This window comes from Gallinula chloropus (genome assembly GCF_964237585.1).
Source record: "Gallinula chloropus genome assembly, chromosome: 3".
NCBI lineage: Eukaryota > Metazoa > Chordata > Aves > Gruiformes > Rallidae > Gallinula > Gallinula chloropus.
The window spans coordinates 71,394,312-71,421,546 of NC_140087.1; the positions used below are offsets into that span (position 1 = coordinate 71,394,312).

The 27,235-nt window shown below is 38.8% G+C and overlaps 1 protein-coding gene across 6 annotated transcripts in view; it reads left to right on the forward strand.

Annotated features, from left to right (window-relative positions):
* CDC42BPA (CDC42 binding protein kinase alpha) overlaps positions 1 to 27,235 on the forward strand; it is a gene marked incomplete at its 5' end in the record, with an annotated part of 194,289 nt that overhangs the window by 91,780 nt on the left and 75,274 nt on the right. For all 6 annotated transcript variants that reach the window (XM_084261410.1, XM_084261412.1, XM_084261411.1 and 3 more), the window contains 4 exons: positions 21,863 to 21,956; positions 22,724 to 22,924; positions 23,514 to 23,762; positions 27,151 to 27,230. In XM_084261410.1, coding sequence (XP_084117536.1) covers positions 21,863 to 21,956; positions 22,724 to 22,924; positions 23,514 to 23,762; positions 27,151 to 27,230 — 624 coding nt within the window. The remainder of the gene's footprint in view (positions 1 to 21,862; positions 21,957 to 22,723; positions 22,925 to 23,513; positions 23,763 to 27,150; positions 27,231 to 27,235) is intronic.

A 27,235-nucleotide genomic window follows, 5' to 3' on the forward strand; every position in this document is an offset into this window, starting at 1 on the left:
AGTAGGGTTTGGGACTGCAGTAAATAAGGGAAGATAAGAAATGCACTCGTGCTGTGTTTCAAAGTCTGGTTTTCATCATACGGAAGTGTTGGAAAATAGAAGAAAGAATTGAAAAACATAATGTTTATTTACATGTGGTCTAACTCAAAAGAGTATTGATGAAAAAACCTACATTTCTGTACCACTTCGTTTTTGTTTGTCTCATACTGTTGGAGCTGCAGTTATGTTTTGGTGCATTTGGTAACCTGGTTGAAGTTTCTTATGTGTAAGTTAAGATTTTAGGGATTTCTTTTACATCACAATTTTTGAAATAGCTTTTTGTGCCAATTTTGACTATGGTCATTCTTCAGGATGTTGTTCACTCTTGAAGTCAGCTTTCAACTTTTTGAAACCTTAATAACAGGGACTGTAAATAATATTGCAGATGACTTGTGTGATGACTTGAAAGAACTTGTGTTCTAGCTGCGGTATTTTTCCCTCTGCCAGAATGTTTCTCCCAGTGAAACCAAGAGCTATGGTGCCATCACCTTGAGAGGGTACAGGTATAATATCATTGTTTGATGTGCCCAGTTGTTTCCTGTCATTAACCCCTTTTTAAAAATGGGTGTTATGCTTCCCCTTTTCCAGTTGGTCAGGATTTCACCAAACTGCCACATTGGACTGCCAGGACCTCTCAAATATGGAGAGAGTCCTGGCCATTTCATGTGCCAGTTCCTTCAGGACACGCAGATGCACCTCATCAGGTCCCGTGGATTTGTGCACCTTCAGGTTCCTTAGATGTTTTCCTACAGTAGCCAGTTCCTCCTACTCCCAGTCCCGGCCTTTGCCTTCTGTGTTTGGATGATGTGGCTGGAGTCCTTGCCAACAAAGACCGCGGCAAAAAAGTCATTGAGTACCTCAGCCTTCTCCATGTCTTGGGTAACCAGATTGCCTGTTCCATTCTGGAGAGAGCCCACATTTTCACTCCTCAACCTTTTCTCATTGATACACCTGAAGAACAGGTGTATCAATCCAAGTAGAAACTTTTGTTGTCCTTGACATCCCTGGCCAGATTAGTCCTGTCAGGGCTTTAGCTTTTCTAACCTGATCCCTGGCTGCTCAGACAGTTTCCCTGTGTTCCTCCCAGGCTACCTGTCCTTCCTTCCACCCTTGGTACACTTTCTTCTTTTGTTTGAGTTAGCCCAGGAGCTCCTTGTTCATCCGTGGAGGTCTCTTGGTGTTTTTGCCTCATCACCTCTTTGCTGGGATGCATCAGCCTGGGCTTGGAGGAGGTGACCCTTAAATACTAGCCAGCTGTCTTGGACCCCTCTTCCCTCCAGGACTTTGTGCCTCCAACAGTTATTGAGGTGGTTGAAGTCCCCCATAAGGACCAAGGCTTGTGAACATGAGGCTGTTCCTATTTGTCTGTAGAGGACCTTGTCCTCTTGGTCCCCCGGTCATGTGTCCTGCAGCAACGGTGTTCCCTGCAGTCCCTCTGATCCTAACCCATAGGCTGTTGGTCAGCTCCTCATTCATACCCAGGTGGAGCTCCATGCGCTCCGGCTGGTCATAGAGGGCAACACCCCCTCCTCACCTGCCCTGCCTGTCTGTCCTAAAGAGCCTGTATCCTTCCATCCTGATGTTCCAGGCATAGGAGTCATTCCACCATGTCTATAATGCCAATAAGTCTTGCAGGCATGCGCCTGTGTCCCAACTCTTTCTGTTTGTTCCCCCAGCTACATGCGTTACTAATGGCATGTTCACTTTTGACAGGTGCTTAGGAGAGTTGTGACTTATGAAATGTAAGACATTATTCCACTTGAACACCATAAGTGGGATTAACTTGTATCATCAAAAAATCCGAAGGGGTCTGAGGATGTCATGGGCAAGAAATGCAGTGTATGTATGTTGTAGAATCTGACTTCAAACTAGACCTTTCATCCCTCTCACAGATTTAATTCCAATTAAGGAAGACTGATTTCTGATAAGAGATGATGATGTCTGACATTATCATGCCTAAGTAAAGATAAATTTTAAAACCCCCCAGCAAACCAAAGAAAAACCCCACCTGCAAAAGTATGTCACCACCATTTACCCTAGCTCCATTAGAGACACAAACATAGAAGCAGCTCAGCGCAGTTTCTGTGGGGAGATGAGTTCTGTTACCTTGTTTTGCTTGTTCTATCATTTTCCTGCTTTTGCTGTGAATATGCCAACACCCAAAATTTCAGTTCCATATTTTTAAAATGAATTCTGTAACTTCTATACTCTACTGCTATCTACATGAATGCAAAACAGCTTGATGATTTCCCTGCTTATCTTTTGAATGTGTTGCCATAATCTTTCTACGTTGCTGCCTGCCAAAACTATGCCTGTCTCAATGTATTTGTGTCTTCTCCCTCCCAGTTAGGACTGACTGACTGTGTGTATGTGTCTTGATGACACTAACAGGAAATTTCTAATGCTGGAACACTCTGGAGCATATCATGTAAACCCCTTAGAAACTTCATGTCTCTCCCTGTTGCTGGTACTGATTTCTGTGGGTTAGAAAGTGTTGTATAATGTTTTGTCTGTGCTTGTGTGATTCAGGCAGAGAAGGCCCTGGGGGTCTTTGTTGACTGCCGACTGGATATGAGCCAGCAGTGTGCCCAGCTGGCCAAGAAGGCCAACGGCATCCTGGCCTGTATCAGAAATAGTGTGGCCAGTAGGTCTGGGGAGGTGATTGTGCCCCTGTACTCGGCATTGGTAAGGCTGCACCTCGAATGCTGTGTCCAGTTCCAGGCTCCTCAATACAAGAAGGGCATCAAGGTCCCCTCCAGCATGTCCAGAGAAGGGCAAGCAGGCTGGAGAAGGGGCTGGAGGGCAAATCCTATGAGGAATGGCTGAGGGAGCTGGGGATGTTTAGCCTGGAGAAGAGGAGGCTGAGGGGAGACCTTATCACCACCTACAACTACCTGAAAGGAGGTTGTTGAGAGGTGGGTGATGGTCTCTTCAGCCAGGTGACAGGAGATAGGACAAGGGGAAATGGCACAAAGGTGTGCCAGGGCAGGGTCAAATTAGATGTGATTAAAAAATGTTTCGCTGAAGGGGTTGTCAGGGCCTGGAACAGGCTGCCCAGGGAGGGTGTTGGGTTACCGACCCTGGATGTTTTTAAAAAAAGGGTTGATTGGTTAGTTAGGGATATGGTTTAGCATAGGATGGGAATGGTTGGAACTGATGATCTTAAAGGTCTTTTCCAACCTTGTGATTCTGTGATTCAAATCAATAAGTGTTTCACACGCTCTGTTATTACTTCCCAATTCCCTAGTACGCACAATGTAGCGCGTGTGTGGACTATCACTTATCAGCATCAAAAAATCTTCTAACTTCTCTCTTCTAGAGAGAGTTGGGAAAAAACAGAGATGCTCTAAAACCCTGGGGAATTCTCATTGCCACATGAAAACAGAGACTATCTTCAGCTGGGATGAAGAAGTTTCCAGTATGCTGTTAGAAATTTTGACAGTTCTGATGTAGTTCTTGGGTTCTGTTGCGATTGAAATTCTCTGTAACTGGACTGCTTGAACCCAGTGCAGCAGTTACAGAAGGCTGAATGTACATATAAGGTAAAACTGCAGCTAGTGTGTGAAGTAGTTGAGTGCTTGTGTGGGATTCATAGTCCTGCTTGTGTGGGATTCATAGTCCAGGCTTCAACTTCATTTGTTTTTTAGGGTCATGAGAATCCTCAGTTGAAAGTGTCTGATGGTGTGATACAAATGTGCAACATTCAGATAGCATCAGTAATGATCTTACTGAGATTTGTAATTACATGTACATAATAATTAAGCAGAAGAACTCTGAATGCCTTGTCTGCTGTGTGCTATTTCAGAAGGGGTCAGAGCTGGTACCTTCAAAAGGCTTTATTAGAGAGTTTGAAAGCTGACCTTAGCCAGATAACAAGAAATGGGAAAATTTGGTCTAGACAAGAGAAAAAAACACATGATTAGCTGAAGCAGAATTCAGCTGTTAAATCCTTGCTACTTTCCTAAAGAAACTACCTTCTCTCAGTACTGCATACTTTATTAAAAAAAAAATCAGTAATTGATAGTTATCTTTTATCGATGTAATTTTTTAGGGTCTTTAAAATACTAATACAACTGAAGTGTAGGGGGAAAAAACCCACTAATTATCAGAATTTATCTAGCAAGGTGTGACTTTTTTAATAAAACTTGTATCTTGAAGCACAAAGCTGAATTACTTGTCCAGTCTGGTCTCAGAGGCCAGCTGATTCATCTGGTGCCGGAGTGGAGAGTTTCATAGCAATACAATATTTGAGTTTAAATTCAACTCCGTAGATGCAAGTTCAGGGAAGTGCCAGAGGCTTTTGTGTAGATTTCCAGTTCTTTCTAGGTCTTCTGTCGGAATCATGATTTTTATACCGTTGAGTTTATGACATTCATGAGATTATATAATTTATGACATTCAAATCTCAGTGCTGGGATTGTTTTATTCATTATATTACAGAAATGTAAGTCAGGCAGTACTTTCCCCCTACTATATAGTTTGCATACTACTCAGCTCTGGATCCGTGAGAAGAAAGAATTTATGTGAACATTTTGAGGAATGTTTTTATTTATTAAAGGAAGCAAATATTGAAGTGTCTGTCTATTGGCTGGACAGTGTGCTAGGCCATCCTGTCTAGATGGAGCTTTTCCCAGGCAGGGTCGGACTGGATGATCCTTGAGGTCCCTTCCATGAATATTTGATGATCTATTTACAACAGATCATCTCAAGTTGAGAAAAATTCAATATTTAAACACTATTCATTCCTTTCTGATATTTTGAAAGAAAATATGTGTTTTTCTTTGAATCTCTGAGGGGGGGGAAAGAAGTGTTGGGCATGGAGGTAACTCATTACTTACAAAGCGTTGTTTTCTCAGAATAGTTTGTGAAGAGCTGGAAAAACTTTTCTATTTTTTAAAAGAAAAACCCTGCTGGAAGCCATTTGGCTAGTGTTGAGATCAGTTCGGTCTCACCTGGTTGGAGCTTAGGCATGGCCACCAATTATGAATGATCTTTGATGCCACAGTTTGAGTAAAATTGAGGTAAATTTTTACTTTATTATTTCTTCTTATTTTTCCTGAAGAAGGTCAGATATAACACATGTGCAAGGAGAGTTTCTGATGAATTCTGCTTAAGTATTGTGTTAATAAATAATTTATAGCTGTAACTATTTTACTTGCTGCTTCAAATTCCAAACTGCTGTTGCCTTCTCTCAAAAATTCACTTTTCTATTTGGTTTCCAGAGAGAGGAAAGCAATGCTGGAGTCTCAGCCAGCAATGATGATTAATACAGACGTTAATCAAGTGACGTAATGTCAAGTATCGATCAATGCTGTAAAAACAAGTGTCAAAACTAGCTAAACCTGCTCATTCTGTGCATTCTAAAATGCACCTTCTGTATCATGACATATAGCCAAGGACTTGCTGCTGGTCTCCTTGTTAGCTGGTAGATGCATCGTAGACAACTAATTCTACTTAACCTGGCAAGCAACAGTGAGATTAACTGTGGTTTAAGTGACTGAAAATAGCAACTTTGATCCTCCAAGTGACAAGCAATTTAAATGGAGGAGGATACTAGATGGAAAACAAACATGGGAGCAGGGAGACAAGAAGGGGAGGAAGATAGGAGTGACTTCTGTGGGTGGGATGTGTGTGTGGTGCTCTTGAGTATTCCTAAGTAACTGATGGTTTAAAGATGGTATTCGCTGGCTTTCTTTTAAAAATGTGAGTTGAACCCCAGCTTTCCCTCAGTAGTTGCAGTTCCTTATTTGAATGTCTTTAACACAACACTTGTAACTTAGGTATATCACATCAGTCATGTCCTACTCTCTATTTTTAAAAAAATGAGCAGGGCTATGCATGGTTTCCTACTATACGTTTTCTCACTGTAATTTCTCAGTGTGAATTATCTGTTGTTATTCTGTTATAGGACCTAAAAGTGACTCACTTTCCATAGCTTCCACTGAGATGCAGGCTTCTGGTTTACTTTGTTTCAGCAAACTTGATGGAACCTGTCTCTTGCCACCTTCTCCTTAACATATCAGCATTTTAAAGACTCAACAGTTCTCATGACAAACTCCTCCTTTCTCAGTTAATGACTTTTTGAACATTGAATGTGAGAAAGCACAGTAGGAAAAGAAAGTTAATAAAATGGACAGTTACTGTTAAATAATGAACCCTCAGGCGAGGAATTTGAAATGCATCCTTGCATTGGTCTCATCCTCCTGTTTGCTGTTTTCTGTCCTTTCCATTCTCCTTCTGTACATGTTTTTTCTGTAAAGCAAAGAAGTTTGGTATTTGAGGAGAAAGAAATCCCTGGACTGTATCCCATCTTGTTTGGTATTCCATGGTCAGATGAAGGATCAGAATAAGAGGGAAAAAAAAAAAACATTTTGAGAATTAGTAAAACACTTTTTCAGATGGGCACAGGAGAATTCCAGGGACTCTTCTATCCATCCCTCCTATCTTGCCATCCCCGTGGACATAGTCAGAAAAGAAGCTGTAAATTTTTCACATTGAATTATTTAAATGCAACTGAACAGCTAATGCCAAATAATGATGTAAAGTGTATTTTGTCCTACTTGTCAGGGTAGGACTTAGGACTCAAAAGATTAATTACCAAGCTTCTCTTGTATTCAGGTGTAGGGCAGGCCAGTTACATGGGTGACTGAGTGACGTGACTGATGTGCCAGGCGTGGTGGTTGAGCAGTCAAGCACCATCTACCCAGTCAGGACTCTGAAGCTGAGCAGCTAGGACCAGTGTTTACTTTTCACCCTTCAAAAATTATTTTGGAGTCCTGAGTGATACAATAAAGAAAAAAAAAAAATTACAACGTGACAGAGGTGGGGGGATTTTTATGTTTGTTTGTTTTTTCCACATTTATATCTCTTCAGCTCATTCCGCTGGTGGGCTCTTACACCCTGGGTGCTGTTCTCCCTATGGTAGCCTTGGTTGATAATTTAATGGGAGGTTCATTATATGATTCTTCATCCGGCTCTACAATAGCGGACAGGAAACCAATACAGTCTTCTGCTGCTTCTTCCTTTTTGGTATAAAGCCTTGCAAGTGTACACTCCTGTAAGACACTCATTCTTTTCTTGCTGCCTCCAGCAAGGCTTTGATTCAGCCTGTATCAACACTGGCTTGGTTGAACTAGCAGCTATTCATGTGGTTCACGTGGAATGAACAATAAATAACATGATATGATCTACATTTCCAGTGAAACAGTTTTTCTTCCTTCTTCCCTACACACACGGACAGAGATGGTCTCTTACTCTCTATTTCTCTGTACCTAAACGTTAAAAATGCATTTCTTGTATTTATAATGGCAGCATCTTCTGCTGTATTTTAATAACTTGTGAACAGAATTCCTTCAGCATCATTACTCATTAGTGCATTTAATATTTTGCAGATAGCCAAAAGGCAATACAATGCAATGCCATATTTGCAATGCAGTGAAGAACATGATCAAGCTGAGCGATTATCCTAAATTTCATTTTATTATTTCAGGAGTAGTAGGTTCTTTAGTCTTTGCTGTTCTGTTTTTTACTCACTGGAAAGGAAACTCCTTTTCTATTAGCATTTAACCTATATTCTCTTAATTTAGGGCATAGTTATGTAGAAGATGTAAGCCATGCTTTTGTCTATTACTCTTCAGTAGCCCCCTCCCCCTTTTTTTGGAGGGGTAGATATTCTTATCAACACTGACTTCCATTAAAAAAAGAGCAGTTGCAAGTCTCTGTGTAGCTGCTGAGTAAAACCTTTATTGGATGAAGGTAGAAGAAAACAAGGAATCTGTTGCAGCAATTTAAAATGGCTTTATGGCAGTGGTGTTCTCTGAAACATTTTTCTTCCTGCTGGGCAGGAAGGGCTTTCAAAAAATATGTGAAATCCAAAGCCATACTAGCCTGGGGGAAGAACAGTAAAATATATAGGATGTAACAGTGCTTCTTCACATGCTTGCAACAAATATGTCAAGTATTTGATGTATATATTTGTTCTCTTGGGATGACATTGCTTTTCTTTTCTTTCTAAACTTTTCTTTTTTAGCCTCCAGGGTTTACGTTTCAGCCTTTGCATCTTATCTTTGTTCAGTTTCCCCCATAACTGAGGAACAAGAAACAATTTATTTAAATTTTTATAACGTGCTCTCTCTTCCTTTATGCTTTTGTGTGTCTTTAAAGTATATTCTACATTCTTCTGTGTGTTTCCCCTTCCCCCCTTTAATATATTTTTATAGCTTAATCGTGTGTTTTATTGCTGATAGAGTACATGGATGGGAGGGGGATAAGATCAACCTCTTATTAAGACTGTATATCCTTCCTTTGGCAAAATGAAAAGTATACAGTTATCTCAGAACTCATTTCTGTGCAGTCTGCACTTTCCCTCACCTCCCATTATATTTGGTGTATTTGTATCTGGGTGTTTATTCCCAGAGGAAGATAGGACTAAGGAAGAGTTGCTGTGGGATGCAGTATGGATACAGCAGGTTAGTTTGTTACATCAGTCCCAGAAATGTTCTAGTAGTTTGCAACTGACAGCTGGCTTCAAGTATACTTACAAGTATCCCTGATAATTAAAAAACATGTATGTGTGTCTTACAAACATGCATATATATATATACATATGAATATATATGACATGTAAATTGTCCAGACAGCTTCTGAGTCAACAGGCTCCTGTAAATGGTTTTCTTAGTATCCTCAGTGTATTAAAAAAAAACAAAACAAAAAAAATCTTAAGAAAAATGGAGTTTTGAGTGTCATTGTGAAAACCAATTGAGTCCTCAGTTCATATTGTCTAATTACTCCCAGAGTTTTTCAGTGCAATCAGCTGTTTCAGAGACTATCTATGGTTGTACTGAAATGCAGAGAACAGAGGTTGCAGATCTAAAAAAAGAATCAAAAGGAAAGGAAGCATTTATGTGCCTAGAAATATGTGTTAAAGTTTTCTAGCATAGGTAGTAATTTACAGTACAACAGGTGGACATACTCTGGATTCCTCTTTAGCCTCTTCTTTCAGGATTTCTTTGACAGATGGCAATCACAGATGGACATAACATTCTTAAGGAGCTTACTCTTTCTACTCCTTTACCCGCCAGTAACTCATGATACTATTAGAAATCTAAAAGCTTTGACATGAATTAGCCTTACTTAACAGACTTTAATTTTTTAATCTTTAGAATATGCTGCAGGGTAGTGGTTGGGGGAGTTCTTAATCTGTTTACTTAAGTTCTTAGAAGCCAAAATGGAATTCCAGTAAAGTTGACATGGCAAAACATGGCACATGTACAGTCTTTTTTTTTTAATTGACATGATAATATTTTTATTCCTGTCTTGTGGCAGAAACGTGTAGAAAGAACATTAGTTCAGTAACCCAGCAATAGCTCTGCCAACTGAAGTTCAGAGAGTTTAAACAAGCTGCTTGGTATTTTATTGTAATTACATTCAAATCTTAAGTGAATAAACCTAATATTTAAAGTTGGGTGGTCAATGATACTTGTTTCTACCACCATCAGCTTAAATTAGTTTGGTTTCTTCAATAGTTTAAAGTATTGTCTAATAGACTGCTACAAGAAAGAGCAAACTGTGTCCGAGATACTTGAATACCCTTTGATGATAGTTAAATTTGTCTGCCACATACTTAGTGTTGGTTCTCAATATTCATGCAACTTTGAGCTTGAACATGAAGGCCATTATTCTCTCAAGTGTTTACTCAAATTGCCATTTTCTCTGATGAATGTTGTTGGTGTGGAGTTTCTGTTGAGGAATGTGAAGCTATAAGCAGAATGATCAGATCCAAAAAAAGCATTGTGACAGCTGGGCAGGTTAGAGAGGCAAGAATAGTGAGTGCCCACAGCCAGGTCCTCCACTGCATGTATTCATAGCTAATTAGAAAACTAGAACACCAGATGGAGGTAGAGAAATTAAGTTAATTTTTTTGTTTTGTTTTCTAAATGCTGTGTAAATTAAATATTCCAAATTCTTTCTCCACAAATAGTACATAGCCCACCATAGCAAAACTTCTGGCTCACAACCCCTTTTCAGCTGTGGGGCTTTTTTTCTTCAGGGCCCCTCTACTCTAGGCTGTTTGCTATGTGAGCAATTCCCTCTCTGCCACCACTTTTTTTTTTTCCCAGAGGTTCATTCCTTCCTTTCAAGTTGTTGTTGTATTTTTCAGTGTAGGCAGAGTTAATTAATCACATAAAGGTATAATTTAAACACCTGTTTTAAATTCTGCCTATAAGTAGTTGGGTTCTGAAGAACCATCGATAGCAAAAAGTGCTGACTTAAATCCTTTTCTTTTGGATATATTTATATACTCTGTTTTAGTTCCTGTGTATTCCTGAGAATGTTATTTTGTAATAATAAAGAAACACATACATAGTTACTGCAAATTTGCAATTTAGCTAAGGAAAACATAGTGAGAAAAATAGTCTTTGCAATGGAATATGAAGTTCAGATAAATAGTCCAGGCCAGAATAGTGTCTAGTCTGCATCTTCAGCAAATTCCCTATCTGTTTTACCACCTAGAAGTCTTTACTATAAACCTTGCCTTGCCACTGTAGTTTTAAAAAAAAATATTAATTATAAAAGAAAAGTCGTCTTTTGCTTGTTAAGTTCAAAATTGCTGTACAGTGAGTTTCAATATGATTAACTAGGGAGTCAGCTAGGATAAGCAAGAGACATTAGGGGAAGCTGTGACTAGCTGAGGCTTCTGATATGAGAGAAAACAATATGATGAAGTTATATTTCCACAGAATAAACTGGCTAGATGATCCTTTAATGTTATCTGGTAGTAAGCATAAACTCTTCTTGAAATCACTATGTGAAATAAAGGCATTGCTTTGAGACAACAGAGCTGTGATGGTTGCCACACTTGTGAGACAGGAGACTTGTGCCCTGTGTCCTACCTTAGCTGCAGACTTACATGCTGAAATGGTTCTTGCGAGGTGATGAGTCTCTTCTGACAGCTAGGGCTTCTTATGCAGGGAAAACCTGTGCAGAGAAGTGGCATGGATGGCCGTTTATGTGGCGTTATCTGGTGATTGGTTTGATGCCAATCTTGCCAGCATTCATTAATCTATTTTATGCACGCATGTGCACACTGCACGCCCCCTCCCCATGAAATCAGAGTAGGATAATAAGAAGTAAAACCAGATCTTAAACCATTTCTCTCCCCGCCCTCCCCCCCAGCTTTCTTCACAGACTTGACTTTATTCATGATTTCTCCTCCTTCTCCCCCTCAGGATGGCACGGGGCATCCTGGGGGGCAACACGTGTTTCCATCAGTTCCTCATGAGTTGTTTTCCTCCTTAGCCAGTGGGGACGCTCCTCACACTCTCACTCTGCTGCACCATGGGAGACAGTCCTCCATGAACTTCTCCAACATGAGTCCTTTCCCACAGGGCTTCAGTTCTTCATCAGCTGCCCCAGTGTGGGTCATTTCTATGGGGCGCAGTCCTTCAGGCCCAGGCTACTCCAGCCTGGTCCCCCATGGAGCGACATGCCCCCCAGCAAACCTGCTCTGGTATGGGTGTCTCTCTCTCTCTGTGTCTCACTCTCTCCATGTGCTGCAGGTCCTGCCAGGAGCTTGCTCCAACATGGGTCACAGTGTCTTCCATATGTCTCCACCTCCTTTAGCGTGGGGCTTCTTCACAGGCTGCCTGTAGGGTCTCTGTTCCCCATTATCTTCCATGGGCTGCAGGGGGATAACCTGCTCAGCCCTGGTCTTCTCCACAGGCTGCAGGGGAATCTCTCCGGAACTTGCAGTGCCCCCTCCTCTCGCTTCTTCACTGACCTTGGTGTCTGCAGAGTTTCTTACATCTTCTCACTCTGTTCTCTGGTGGCAAAAAGCCGCTGCTTACATTTTATTTTTCTCTGAGATGTGACTCCCAGAGGCACTGTGACTGTTGCTGATGGGCTTGGCCTTGGTCAGCGGTGCGTCTGGCCTTGAGCCTGGCTGGTATTTACTCTGTTGGGCCTGAAGGAAGCTTCTAGCAGCTTCTTGCAGAAGCCACTCCTGCAGCCCTCCTCCCCCACCCAGAACCCTGCCATGCAAGAACACAACAGTCACGTTGTCAATTTTTGTTTAATGAACTGCAATTTCCAGTGCAAGGCATGTTATTAATACTAAGGCTAAAGACCCATTTTGTCTTGAGCCACAAGAAGTTACACGTGTCTGTGCTGCTACAACTGAACATATAGTATCTTGGTGCTACTTCAGGTCAGAATTAGATTTGGGGAGCTCTCATACAATAAAATTAGCATGTTGTTACTGGAAGAAAATTGAAATGACAGCTTTAATCATAATTTCAGAATCACAGGCTGGTTGAGGTTGGAAGGGACCTCTTGAGATCAGCTAGTCCAACCCTCCTACTCAGAGCTTGGACAGTGAGGGTAGGCTGCCAAATGCCAAGTCCAGTTGGATTTTTTTGAGTAGTCCTTTCAAATAAATGGTAGTTTTGGATTGACTTTACCTCCAGAGCCTGAGAGTATTATTTTGTATTTATGTTGTAGCTTGTCTTGTTTCACGTAAGAATATTTATCTCCTTTCCTGAGCGTTGTCTCCTTGAGTTTTAAAAAAATCTATTCAGTTACTAGGAATTTTTACTAATTTTACTAAATTTATTTGCTTCTCAAATTAAATACTTGTTTTTCAAATTGGCTTTTGTTTCCAAAAAGATAAAAACCATTCCTGTTTTGTTTCTCCAATCTTCTGTTTGCACACCTTTCAAAACCTGTATGCTTTTGCTTCAGACATTTTGCATCCTTGGAGACCATCACAAATACCTATTCAAAACTATTAAAATCACATGAAAAGAAATACGGTACAAGGCTCTCACGTTTTTATGCATGAATTTTTAGTCAACAATACTATTCTGTCAGGATCAATACATTACTAAACGTTCAAATGTTCAGTTCTTTGTGTGCCCAATTATATATTTGAATCCTTACAAGTTTTTTAGTCTAATTTGAATAACTTGGGTACGACACAACCCTGAGGAAAGTTACTAGTGTCTCTATTCTTACTCTATTGTAAGAGGCCAATTCATATTTGGGGGTTTTCATTTGGGGTTTTTCTTGATCATTCCAAAGTTCGGATGTCAAAATTATTTAAATGAACTTCCTTTTTTAAATTCTTAATTTCTTTTATGCAAACTTTTACTAATTTCGGGATGCATCAGATATCAGACTTTCCATTATGGCCATGATTGTTTGCCATAAGGAATTGTCTTTTTGGTAATTTCTACAACTTCCTTACTTTTATTTCATATTTGTTTAAAATGCCATCTGTAAGTCAGCATTGTAAGGTACTAAATTTAAAATGGTTACAAAATGACACAGCCTATCCATGGTCTTAGTATGTAAAACTGACAGGACAATAGAAATAATCCTTAGACATCAAGATGTCACAAGTGACTTTGCCTTGACACCTTGTGAAAAAACTACATGAGGGACCTAGCCTGGATCTGGGAGGGTTTTCTCCATAGATACTGGTTCTGTGAGCAGATTAGCATTTTAGATGAAGGGCAATAGCTATAGGGAGTTTGTAGCTGCCAAGCACTTATCAAAAAGAATTTTTCAAATCACTCATACTTATTTTTTTAAAAGAAGGGGGGGGGGAATGGATATAAGCACCTTTTAAAAACAATTATCCTTGGTTTAGATTTGTTATTATATTTGAGAGATTCATTATTTGAAAGCAAATACATATGCAGAAAGGCCACAGGAAGACATTTTTCTAAGGTAAATTAATTCAAGTATGTTATAATATGATGTGGTGGAGCACATAAATATAAGCTGGTAACTGCACTCGGTTCAAGCATTCAGGAATGAATATCCGTGCCTGAACAAACTCAGATGTATATGTGTTGGCCGATATACTCATTCCCTGTTGTTTGTTATTATTTCCTTTATTAGCATTTGAAATCCTTAAAGAACATTGGATATCATAAGGTAAATACTGTGTTGTGTCCAGAATATTTACTGAGTGGCAGAAATTAAGGAGCAGGATGGAACTGGAGAGGAAAGGACTGGGAGAGGACTTAGAGAGGTCAGCTAATACTTTTCTTCTGCTGCAAGGCACAATCAAACTACTCTTGACAGATCTTTGTCTAACCAGTTCTTTAAAATACAGTGATGGAGATGGTGGTTTGCTCCAGAGTCTCACTGTTGTTACTTTAAAAGTGTTTTCTCACCTAAGTATCTTTCACTGGGGTTTAAAGCCATGGTTTCTTGTGTTTCCACACTCTATGAGGATAACAATTCGCCTCAGTGTTTTTTGCATTGCATGCTTGAAGTGTGTGGTGTGAGTTCTTTGTAGTAAAAGAGGAAAGCAATTACCTTACTTTTGGTGGACACAGAAGCTATTTCTCTCAATCTGGATTAGGGATTTAAAAACTACCCTTTGGTAGAACACCTGGTCTGAAACTGAGTACATTTGGATTCAGTACCTCATTCTGTATGTGATGTAACACATGTACTGCATCTAGCACATGAAACCTGGATTTCTATATTGTCTTTCATTTAGCTTTGTAATATTACTAAGAGTAAGACTTGATTAGGATGTGTAACAGTATAAACCTAAAATTGCACATGCTAATGAATAAATAATGACTAGATCACAAATCTAGAACCTTTATTGTCTTGGTTTGGTTGATCTTTCCTAGTAATTGATGGGAGGTTGTCCCCTGACTTTAATGAGACTTAAATGAATCTCCTGCTGCTGTGAGTAGTGAGATTCTTTTTGTAGAGCTGAATAACTTGCTGGAACAACGCCTACATAATGATTTATTACAAAGAGTTAAGGAGAAAACAGGGGAGTTTTACAGTATTAAGATAGTGGTTTTAGAAAAAAAATAAAAAAGAAAGTTGAACTTCCTCATTGTAATTTTAAAGTAAGGTTGTTTATAGCATTTATTTCTTCCATGTAGTTGCTTTGCTTATGAAGGCTTAAATCCTAAAGTCTTTATTAGTCTTTGACTGTTCCTGCTGACAGCAAGGCTGTTAAGTCTTTTTCAGTTGCAAGCCTGAGTTTGTCAGCTTTATATGAAGCAGGTGTTGTTTAGTATACAAACATGATGCAACTGTTTGGGTGCTATGTAAATAATAGGGTTGTGATCAAAGTTATTTAAATTATTTTCAATTAAATTGAAATACACACTTTTTAAATTCCACCCAAAAGTGGAGGAGTATCTGTTTAGGAGAAGGCACTGTAGAGTCATGATAAGAGGTGTAGTTAATGAGGTACAACATATTCCAGTACTCTCATGCTTCTATCTTGTGCAGCCTATCTTATTGGGATTACTGAAGAATATCTGCCGACTGGCCAAATCTAATTTGGCTCGTTGCACGTCGGCCTTCCTGCCAGATGGAGCGTATTTCTAGTTTTTCTCACTAGAATTCAGATAAACTTTAGTTGGCAGAATATGGCAACTTTGACTTTGATACAACCCAGTACAGTGTAATGGAAAATAGAAATGAGCTCCTGGACATCAATGCCCCTAGGTTTGACTGTGAAAAAATACATCAATTGACTAACTTTATCAATTGAAGTTCACCAGCTGTTTAACTCTGCGTATCTTAAGCAGACTGTCCGTATGGCATCACTGAATACCTTAATAAAATCTTCACAGGCACCAAATTTCTTCCTTTCACTGGAATGCTGCCAAAACCAAATGTCTTCATTTTTTATCGTGGATGTAGCATTTCTTTGTGAGGAGGAGTGTGGGAGACAAGTCTGCCTGAAACAACAGAAGGGAGTGAAATAAGCAGTTTGCCAAACTTCTGTCCTGACTATGGATAATCCTGTGTTTTGAAGGAGTTCTGGATAAAAGGTCCAGGCATCCTGGCAGTGAGATCTCAGGTTTGGGGTTTTTTGTAGAGTAGGTAACTTGGCAAAGAATAGCATTTCTTGTTCTAAGAGTGGATAATTATAACCATTGATGTCTGCTTTTAACCTTTTGATTTATACTTTTGGGGAATGCTCTTGCATGTATAATGTGAAAATAATGTGCTGTGAAATTATTAATTAGTAAGAAGCTGTCTGGATCAGTATCTCTGTTCCAGCGGTTACACCTGAATCTAATTTATTTTTCTCATCTGCTGGTATTTTAATGTGCATTGGTAGCATTAAAAAAAATACTGTTCATGTAAAGATTTCACAGAAAAATTATTTAATATAAGCTGTTCACTTTGTTCTTTACTCTTCAAGGACACCATGACTTGTAGCGTGTGACCTGTTTAGGCAAATTCATTAATTTCTGTGCTATTCTAAGTTAACATTAGAAATAAAAATTTGTTCCCTAAATTATGACTTTCTTATCCAGTGGGCTAAAATAAACTGGTATCTCAGCTGTTAAATTGTTCTTTTGATTTCAGACAGGTCCATTTCTTCCTTCAGGCTCAGCTCACATTGCAGTTGTTGAATTTAGAACTACATAAGCACCTTTACTGTCATTTCAGCTCTCCTGCTTTTTTAAGAGCTCAGCTGTGTTCATGAGAACGGTCCATTAGCATCTGAAGTGTTTATTCCAACGAGGACATATTGGACATATTTAGAGGTGTCCTCTTGCACCATCTGGCCACCGTTTGTTGATACTTGTTACAGAGAACTCCTCACCTTTTCCTCCCTTTATGCCTGATCATTTTTGTTTTGGAGGGGGGGAAACCAAACAAAAACCCTTTACAAATTAATAACCAAATTGAGCACATTCTGCATCGCAAGTCTGCAGTTAGCAAGAAGAGAAATCCCTACTTGTCTCTAATGCCAGAATGGTTTTTTGTCACATAAACTTAAATACATGGTCCTGTGAGTTGGTCATTGACATACAACCTTTGTTAGTGTCTGACACGGCTGCTACTTAGTCATTGTGTAAGAGTTCATGCCTTAAAGGAAGTCCCTGTGGTCTGGCAAATAACTGAATAACATTGATTCAAAGTGTGATGAACCGCAGGGACAGGTATAGTATGAAACCATAAGATGATCAGATAATTCAAGTTGGAAGGAACTTAAGGAGTTTTTCTAGTCCAAATTTCAGTATGCAGGACCTCATGATTCCTGAATTGTTGGCTAGTATCAGAAAGTAATCCAGGAAAAAAAAAACACCCAAAACATTAACATGTATTAAAAATTCTTTTTAGCTTGTTTTACATCTGGAATGTGCTATAGATTTAGTATGTCTCAGAGGGAATACTTTCTCTTGAGTCTTACTGAACAAATGAAATTCTACTCTGGCTCATTAACAGAGAAATCAAAATGAATGGCAATAATCCAGATGTCTGCTGTAGTCCCATTTAAGAATGCTGTTTATATTAACACAGTTAGTATGTAAAATGTTTGGATTTTAATTATGGCTTAAGAAAGTAAACTGTTTTTAAAGAGAGGTGAGTGATATCCTCTGGATAAACATGCCAATCTGACAAACAGCTCCCCAGGTTTAACGAAGAAGCCCTCTGGAAAATGATTCATTGAAGATTTTTCAATTTTTCTTTTCATAAGCCTCCACACTCATCTTCTGTGCTAGTGAAGTTTCCAGTATGTCACAGACTGTTCATTCCTATAGCATTCTCTGGATGAACAGAAGCAAATAATCGAAGTCTGCAAAACAATTATGAAGAAAATCACTTTATCCAAGCTGCTGTACGGTGCTGATATTATCTTACAGTCAAGGCCAGTGCAGCCTGGAAAAGCAGAAAGCATTCCTGTACTCGGGGTTGCAGTTATGATTTAAATGGACATATGTGCATTTAAAGAATGAATTTTTGCTCATTTCACAGGTAGCAATACTACAAAATTGTGGATTTAAGAAGGGTTTCTATTTCTTTGGGCATGCTGGATACCTGCATACCTTTAATTCACTGTAGAGTGCATTTAAAGGGCTTATACTAGCTTGCTTTGTACCAGGTCTAACTTGGGCAGTCTATACCCTATGCACATTGGATTTCCCATAGAAGCTGTTCTCAGGTGTAGGGTTAAACTCTCTGAGACTTAGTAGAACGCTGGGTCCCCAGTGGGCACAGGGGTGTTAGAGCAACTCCTGCAATTCAGACCTTGTTCCCACTATAAAGCTGGTTCATAAAATGGCTTCCAAATTCTTATACTTCCTGACACTGAATTATTATTTCATATTTTAAGTGAGCAGACTTTTTTCTTTTATTATTGTGAGCTGATTACAGGGTTATTAGAGTATTAGTGTTCTATAGCCTTCTAGATAGAGGCTATTACTTGCTTGTCTGAACACCGGTGTTATTGTTGAGTGATGTTGAAATGGTTTGCTCACAGTCACCTAGTAACTCTTACCTATGGACATTCCACCTAGTTGTCTATTCACTAAACCACGTAACTTTCCATTATTTGCTCATTACTTTTGCCAGATTTTAGCAACTTGGAATTTTTCTTCCTTAGAATTGGCCTGAAGCAGTAAGTGTCACTTCTTCCATAGAATCATAGAATGGTTGGGATTGAAAGGGACCTAAGGATCATCTAGTTACAACCCTCCTGCCATGGGCAGGGACACCCTTCACTAGACCAGGTTGCTGAAAGCCCCATCCAACCTGGCCTTGAACACTGCCAGGGATGGGATTTCCGCAGCCTCTCTGGGCAGCCTGTGCCAGGGCCTCACCACCCTCACAGGGAAGAATTTCTTCCTAACATCTAATCTAAACCTACCCTCTTTCAGCTTGAAGCCATTGCTCCTTGTCCTATCACTGCACTGTCTGATGAACAGTCCCTCTCCTGCTTTTCTGTAAGACCCCTTTAAGTACTGGTACACTGTAATTAGGTCTCCCCAGAGCCATCTGTTCTCCATCCTGAGCAAGCCCAACTCTCACAGCCTGTCTTCCTGGGAGAGAAGCTCCAGCCCCCCAATGATCTTTGTGTTCTTCCTCTGGACTCACTCCAGCAGCTCTATGTCTTTCCTGTACTGAGGACACCAGAGCTGGATGCAGTACTCCAGGTGGAGAAGAAACTTGTATTGTGTTTCCTGTATAGGTTTTAAATGAATAAAATAATTGTTCTTCTGCCCCCCACCTATATATATGCAGGTTGTATTTTTTCTCTCCTCCCCACCCCACCCCCAAATATGTGAGTTGTTATGAATTTCAAACAATCATATGCAGGGTTTGGTCCCTAAATGCTTTTTAGTTTTCTTCTGCTGTAGATTTGCACTGGTGTAGAACTACAAGAATGAAAGGACTTGCCCTGCAATTTTGAGACATTTTGGTCAGTAGACACTAGAGACAGTGTGGAGGCTCTTTGTTGTTAGTAGTGTTCTTCCTTTTAGTGCCAAAGAAGATTTCTGTGCAACAGAACAAAAATCGGCTGTGAGGAGAGGGGATAGAAAGGATTAGAGGGATAGGAAGCCAGTGAGAATGGGAAGGAAATCTGGGAAGTGTCTGTGGGCAAATACTGACAGCTGCAAAGTGAGATGGGAGAAAAAGGCATTCCTTGAATGTATACGTGGCAAAGAGGAGCTAGGAATGAAGAAGCTGAGATTGAAAGAAGGAAATAAATGGGAGCAGATTTGGGATTAATAGGCCATGGAGGATTGAACATCTCAACTTTTGAGGTGAAACTAGGAGCTAGGTGATGATCAGAATAAACCTGCAGCCTAGATGGAAATGTGGGAAGAGGGAACAAGTTCATACAGTGAAGAAATTGGGCTAAGGCAGTGATTGTGGAGTGTGTGTGAAAAGGGAAGACCGTGCCCTGTTCAGAACGGAAGAATCAGATCTGATCACTAAAGGAGTGTCACCAAACATTGTTCAAAGCAAAAACCTGCCACAAAACTTGTAATTCTAATGGAGTCTAACAACTGAGGGTTCAGTGAGATGCGGGGTTTATCATGTACTGTTTTTCATCATAATCACCACCTTCAAACTCCGCAATTACACTGGCAGCAGTTACACTCCCCTTCCATGTTCCCCTCTGGGGCTCCTAATTTTCTTAACTTTCCCTTTGCTTACAGCCTACTCTGTTCTGCAGGTGCCAGCAATTCTTGTCTTTCAAACTGTCTTTTATTAACATAGCTGAGTCGAATTCAGAACAGTTGTTCATAACCCATACCTTCTGTTACAAGAGCTGAAAAGAATTTCTGAGTCGGTCTCTTTTTTTTTTTTTTCTTTTCCCCCTGAACTGTAAAAATTGTTCTTATGAAGTTACTGCCGAGCCTTGCAATGCAAACTTCAATTTGCAAGGAATATTTGTTCCTTTGAGTGCTTTCAGTGTTGTCTGCAGGTTTGCTTATGCACAGGGTTGACAGCAGAGTGAGACGTTTTTTATCATTTTTTCTGATGTTTTGTGAGATTGAATGGGGGAGGTTGGTGTGATGATGATGATGATGATTATTTCTCTTGGGAATATGTTAAGAGATAGAACACGGACAAATGGAGCCTCAAGGGTGACTCATGGTTTTGTTTAGCTTGAACTAGGTCCAGCTTCTAAGAGGAACTTGGTTTTTAGGTGCATGTTTTTGCAAAATGTTTTAAACTAGAGTTAGAATTCCAGAGGTCTCAATAGCATGTGTTTGTTTTTATTTAGGAACATGTTTAAGGAATGTTTTTGGTGTGTGAATGCAAAACAAATAAAACTGTCTCAAGCTGGAGGTTGCAAATCTTTGGCATATTCAGTGTCAGCAAAAATCAAGTGGAAGAATGTTACTCATAGAATGAACTCCGTTAATTTTTATTATTTACTTTGTAAAGAATTGTCTTTATGCTCAGTTTTGAGATGAAAAAATCGTGATTTCTTAACTAGTGGGTTTTTTTTCCTTTATAAGTGTTTCTTCATGGTTGGAAAGTGGCTAAAATTTGTTTCCAGGAAGGGTCACTGCCTGCTTGTCTTAGGGTAACACCAATTCAGACATGTCACTGAGTGTACAGCAGTGCAACACGTTCATACCAAAGCTTTTAGAATGTTGTTCAAGGCCTGGTTTGGATATTCTTATCATTATAAAATGTCAGTAAACATAATTTATAACACAGTCTTTATTTTTAAAAAATTAAAAAAAAAACAACAAAACTTTGTCTTTATGTGAAATGAGAATATCTTAGCTTGTGAATGTTTTGAAATTTGTCTTTAAAGCAGTTGATGACTTTCATTTTTAAGGTGATGGGGGAATGAAGGAAAGTCAGGGCTTCAATTTTGTTTCTTTTAGGGGATTTGATTATGTTTTATAAATAACTTTTCACTAAGAAAGTATCCATAACACTTTATTCATACAGTCCATAATTTACCTTTTGAGTATAATAGATAAGGTTAGGGTAAGTATGTAATAATGTCATGTATTTTTAAAATTACCTGAATGAGACAGCTGCAGAATTTGGCCAAGCAGAGCTGCAGCAGTGTCTATGATTGCATTGTTGGTCATTTCAGCTGAAGTACATCTCATTTATTTACATCTATCATATATGAAAGGAAAATGTGGATGAAAGACACTAAATTTAAATATGTGTTCATTATCTTAGGGCTTCATTGACCTTTGATTGTAGAATTTTTTTTTTACAGCTCTGCTCACTTTAGAGCTCTTCACTCAAATTCTTTAGTTGTTTTAAAAGTTTTTCATACAAAAGTTCAGAGTGAGGAGTCTTCTGTCTACCTGTGAGAGATGAGAGGGATTTGACCACACAATTCTTACTAAAATTAACATGCATTACCTAATTTAGTCCCCAGCCCCTGTCATGAAACATCCTTGGTGCAATTTTCGTTGTATGAAGCGTGGTTGTATTCTGCCTACTGATCTGTTGCTGATTTTGAATGATAAGGGTGTTGCAGAGATAATGCTTGGACTGCATATTATACAATACATTTTTGTACTAATTCTGAAATGTGGTTTTTTTGCAGAGATATTAAACCAGACAACATTTTGATGGATATGAATGGACATATTCGATTAGCAGATTTTGGTTCTTGTCTGAAACTGATGGAAGATGGAACGGTATGATGATACATTCCTAAACACCTTTTTTCAGTCCTTTACTAGCTGCTAAAATGTGTGCTAATAAAGAGAAAAGGTGACTTATGTCAAAGGAAATGGAATTGTAATGGCATTGGTCTGTAACTAACCTCAGTTCAAAATACAACTGCACGTTGCTTGGATTTACTGTATATTAAAAGCTTTTTAGATGCATATAGTCAACTCAAGAATAAAGAGAGGATGAGGATGTACCATCAGCACTGTGTAGGTGTTTGTTGATGGACTATGAATCTCTGGGTTTTGAGCTCTTAGCTCTAATCTTTATTGAAAACATAAGCACTTGTATAGCAGGGTGAGATGCAACTAGCATACAGCCATATTTTGGTATTATATTTTACTTTCACAGTATAAAGTAGGTGTGACTAGAATGTAATGCCAGTGTGTTAATCATGTCCTAGAGTGTTACAAAGTATTTGAGTTAATATATATGATTACTTAATTTATAAATACTTAATAATAGCTCTAAGCCTAAGAATTTACAGGTTTGTCCTTTGTTATTAAATACATGTAAGAGTTGAGCAAAACTATGTCATCGAGAATCGTGTCAATCTAGAGCCTGGGATACTTATATATTTCTTCATGAATTTAGAAGACTTTTTATTGTGTTCAGTTGCTATTGTCATAACCAGAACCCAAGGCTTAATTTATATATACATGCCCAGTGCCACGCACAGCACTGTCTGTAACTATGGAAAGGGATTTTAGTCCTGGAAATGTAACTTTTGCAGGTCCAATCTTCAGTGGCAGTTGGAACACCAGACTACATCTCTCCAGAAATCTTGCAGGCCATGGAAGATGGAAAAGGGAAGTATGGGCCCGAGTGTGACTGGTGGTCCCTTGGCGTTTGCATGTATGAAATGCTTTATGGAGAAACGCCCTTTTATGCTGAGTCCTTGGTGGAGACCTATGGGAAAATAATGAACCACAAAGTTAGTGCACTTTCTCTTTCTGTCTCTCTCTAAGCTAATTTTTAATAAGTAATAGGGTAACTTAGAGACTTATTTTAAAAATGAGGTGTTATGTACTAATTATGGTAATGTTCATAGCTGTAGAACAAAAAATGTGTTTCCATATAGTAAGTTTGCAGTTATGGATTGCAGATGGATTTGCTTGAGGATAAAGCAGTTTAAAACTAAAAATTTGGATTTGGAAACATGGCTGTTAATTCACTCTACAGAGTAAATCTTGGCTTCGTTACATCACTCCTTTTGTGTTACTTTCTTCTGGCGAGATCCATTGGTTGGCTTATGTAGAAGGTTCTTAAATGTTCTTCCACGTGGAGGTAGCTGTAGAATTTAACAGTGTAAGAGAAATGTACATAAAGAAGAAAAATTAGGAGGCAAAAAAAAATTTCAGTAGTTTCTATTTTTTGGTGAAGTCTTTCCTAGAAACCTTACTGCATATAAGAACAGACATAATTGCACATTCGTTTTTCTACATGATAATTATCACTAAGAAGGGTGGGTTTTCCAACTTTTTCTTGGTAATAAATTATTTTGTCTTATTTTAATCTTTAAGGAGAGGTTTCAGTTTCCTGCTCAAGTGACAGATGTCTCAGAAAGTGCAAAGGACCTCATCCGAAGGCTCATTTGTAGCAGAGAGCATCGACTTGGACAAAATGGGATAGAAGATTTCAAGAACCATCCATTTTTTGCTGGGATTGATTGGGACAACATTAGAAACTGTGAGGCACCTTACATCCCAGAAGTCAGCAGCCCCACTGATACATCAAACTTTGATGTGGATGATGATTGCTTAAAAAATTCTGTAAGTATAGATTTAACATTTTGACAAATCTGCTGTTGTAGTGTATTTTACAACAAAATATATGTATATAGCAGTTTATTTCACTGTGTTCTTCTTAAACAAGTGCTGCTTTGATGAACTGTGAGGAGAATACGTTCATAGTTTTAAGGGTGTTCCTCCCAACAAGATTAACTGCAGTTCAGTTTTGCAGATTCAATGTATTTAATGCATACACCTGTTATTTGCAGTGACAAGTTCTTAGTGCTCACGTCCTATAACGAATATATTTACATGTAGGTAGTCTGCCAGACAGTATTTCTAGAAGAGCATTGTTGAGGTTTGTACTAAGTTTGCACAGTGCATTTCATTGCAGTGCTGTACTCTGATTGCTCATATCCCTGTCAGATCCCATCCAGTTTATTCCCACTAAATTTTTTCAGTTTATTTTCTAATCTGACTTGAGTTTTGGGAAGTACAGGTGAAATGTTCCAGCAGTTTCTTCAGGCATCATCCTAGTGAGAGAAATAGTTTTGCCATTGCTTTGCGACTATTGAATTTTAACATGCTTTTGAACAAGAACTTTGAGAGATGATAAAGCTCTTAACATCAGAGGAATGCCTTGTGTTGTTTCCTTGGAAACACTTTTAATTTTTTGTGTTTGCTGAAAGATGCAGAAACCTGCTCTTTTCATGTGAGGGGAAGCATTTTCACCATTTTTGCTTTTGTTTTCTGAACTGCCCTGCCTATGCATCTTGGTTCTGCTGAGTTCCCTGGACCTGCAGGTAGCTGATAGGCAACATGAATTGATGTAAGCAGGATGATCATTATTTACATTCCCTTTCTTCCAACTGCTCAATAAAATATGGAAAACACTTCAGATGAAGTCCACTGGTAGATGTGGCATGAAAGGTCTCATAGCCTTTTCAAATAGGCAAATTAAGCATATCAGTTTGGCTGCATAGGGCAACATGCATTTTTTTCCTCAGTTTTTCCTCACATCCAGTGTTGCCCATCTCCCTTCACACATAAAGTATTTTTATCTTAAAGCTTTATTATACAGTCTTCAGATACCTGTTTGCATGTTACCTTGTCCAGGAACAGCTATCAGGGTTGGGTGGCAGGAATAGATGCTGTGTGTAGCAAGTCTTTGTGACACCATGTTTGTGAAGCTGAAATACCTTTTGGAGGTTATTCACACATTCTTGTGTTGGCTATACCAGGGATCTTCCTTTTTAGAGTCTAATCTCCCAAGTGAGGCACTCAAATGGTGCCTGTGCAGTGTGAATGGTTTCCTATTGTAAAGAAGCAGGGAGCTGCAGGGAAAGGAAGACCACTCCTGTGGCAGAGTTACTAGACTCAGACCTGAAAACAAGAGTACAATTTTTAATGCACTTTAGACTTTTGGGGGTGAAAAGCAGTGCCATTGAACTGTTTGAGATGAACAGTGGTTTCTGGTGTTTTGTCTTCAGTTTCCTCATTTGAAACATGTGAATTTAGGGTTTTTGGTTTAAGGTTATAGTTTTACCATATCTTCTTGCATGTAGCATCTCTGGAAAAAAAAGCCTAACCTGAGGTATTGCAGGACGGAGGATATTTTACATTTTTTCCTTTAACTAGTGGATTTAATATTGCTTCCCCTGAAATTCTTGCACGTAACATGGAGGAGTTTTCCCTGCCATCTTTGGTACACGTCTTGTGAGGAAAGTTCTCATACTTGCTTTACTGTTACAAAAGTCAGCACCACAGACAAGCCCATGACACTTCTTTTTTTTTCTCCTCTTAAGTTCTTTGCAAGGTGTGAATGGCATACAGCAAATGAGGAATGCCCGGTGCTGAATGTAAAAGGCAGTGTTGAAAAGCCAAGATTGTTACTGTTGTGCCCAAACTGTGGTCCCATGGAAAAATTATATATAAAATAATGAAATTGAAACAGTATGTTAAAAGTACACAGAAACATAATGGGCAAACCAGTCTTGCCAGGCAGCCTAAGTTCTGTAGGTACTTAGCTTTGAGCTGTTTGGTTTAGGAGCCTTACTAATAGGCACAATGGAAGTAGATTCAGTTATAATTTTGTCAGTGTGGTAATAAAGTTGAATTCACACAGGTAGCAGAGAATTATGTATTTTGATCTTTGCCAGGGAATCAGCAAATAAACAAATTCTTTTACACAATCTTACATTGTTAATGATATTTTAGTACCAACGTTGTTACATATGTGGTCACTGAAACTATCATCTGGGCTCTTAAAAATCACACAGTTACGCAGTTTGCTTAAAGTTATTTGTAAAGGCAGTGAAATATGGAAATAAAGTATAAATGTAGTAATTGATATTTTAATTATCTGTTAGTGGAAAACTAAGGCTTTGTCATTTGCTCTTGACATTAGTTTCCAAAATGCCCAGCAGTATAGGCTTGATGTACTTATACTGTCAAGCCATGTCATTGGTGTTGCTTTTTATTCTGTGAACTCTTTTTCAATGTGAAGATTTCTGTCTGCTAAGATGTCAAGGTTGTGATGTAATATAGGTGATAGCACCACTGAAAAGGTAATTTCAGATTCCTTTTGAATACAGGCTTATTCTCTCCTGCCGAGTTTTACATGTGAAAATGTACAAATCGGTCCCTTTTTTTTAAATCAGTGTTGCCTCTTCTTAAAATTTAGAAACTTCTAGCACTTTCAGTGAGATAATCTTCTTAGGGAGTTTTTTCTGATGACTGTTACTGCCATCTCTTGTACAGCAACATAAACCTTGAATCTTATGGTTGAAGAGGAAACTTTTACGGGATGTCTAAGAATATTGCAATTAAAATGGTTAAAACAGCATGGCAATAGGGTTATTTTAGCCTGAGGAGAAGCCCAAAGATTTGTCCTGGTTTACAGTTCTTTGACAGGAAAAAGGAGCGATGAAGGGGAAAATGGTTAAAAACACTAATGGGATTAGAAACCGTGTTGTATTACTTCTTTCTAGTAAATGTCTGACTATTGTTCTCTCCAAATAGAGATAGTGTGCCTAGGCACCGGGCTGGTAAATCTGCAGGCAGGAAGCCCTGCTGACTAAACAGCACAGAGGAGTATAGGAAGGAATAAAAGGTGGTACTCTTTGTGCTTAGAGCTTCTTGGAAAAAAGGAGACATAAATTGTTTTTTGAGATGTGTAATGTTCTGCTTTTCTCTAGCCATAGCCTATTTAATTAGAAAAACATTTTTATGCCAGCATGCTGTATATTGCATGCTATTATGAATTAGCTTTCAATGATGTTGATTCATATTTGGACTGTAGATAAGGATGACTGTGAATATGGTTAATATGATATTATCACTAATACTTCATGTAGGATTAAACTTGAAAATCTTTTTCTTTTAGGTCCAGTAGGATATTACTTACTCAACTGTCCTATTACTTTTCTAGGAAACAATGCCTCCACCATCACACACTGCATTTTCTGGTCATCATTTACCATTTGTGGGTTTCACATATACCAGTAGCTGGTAAG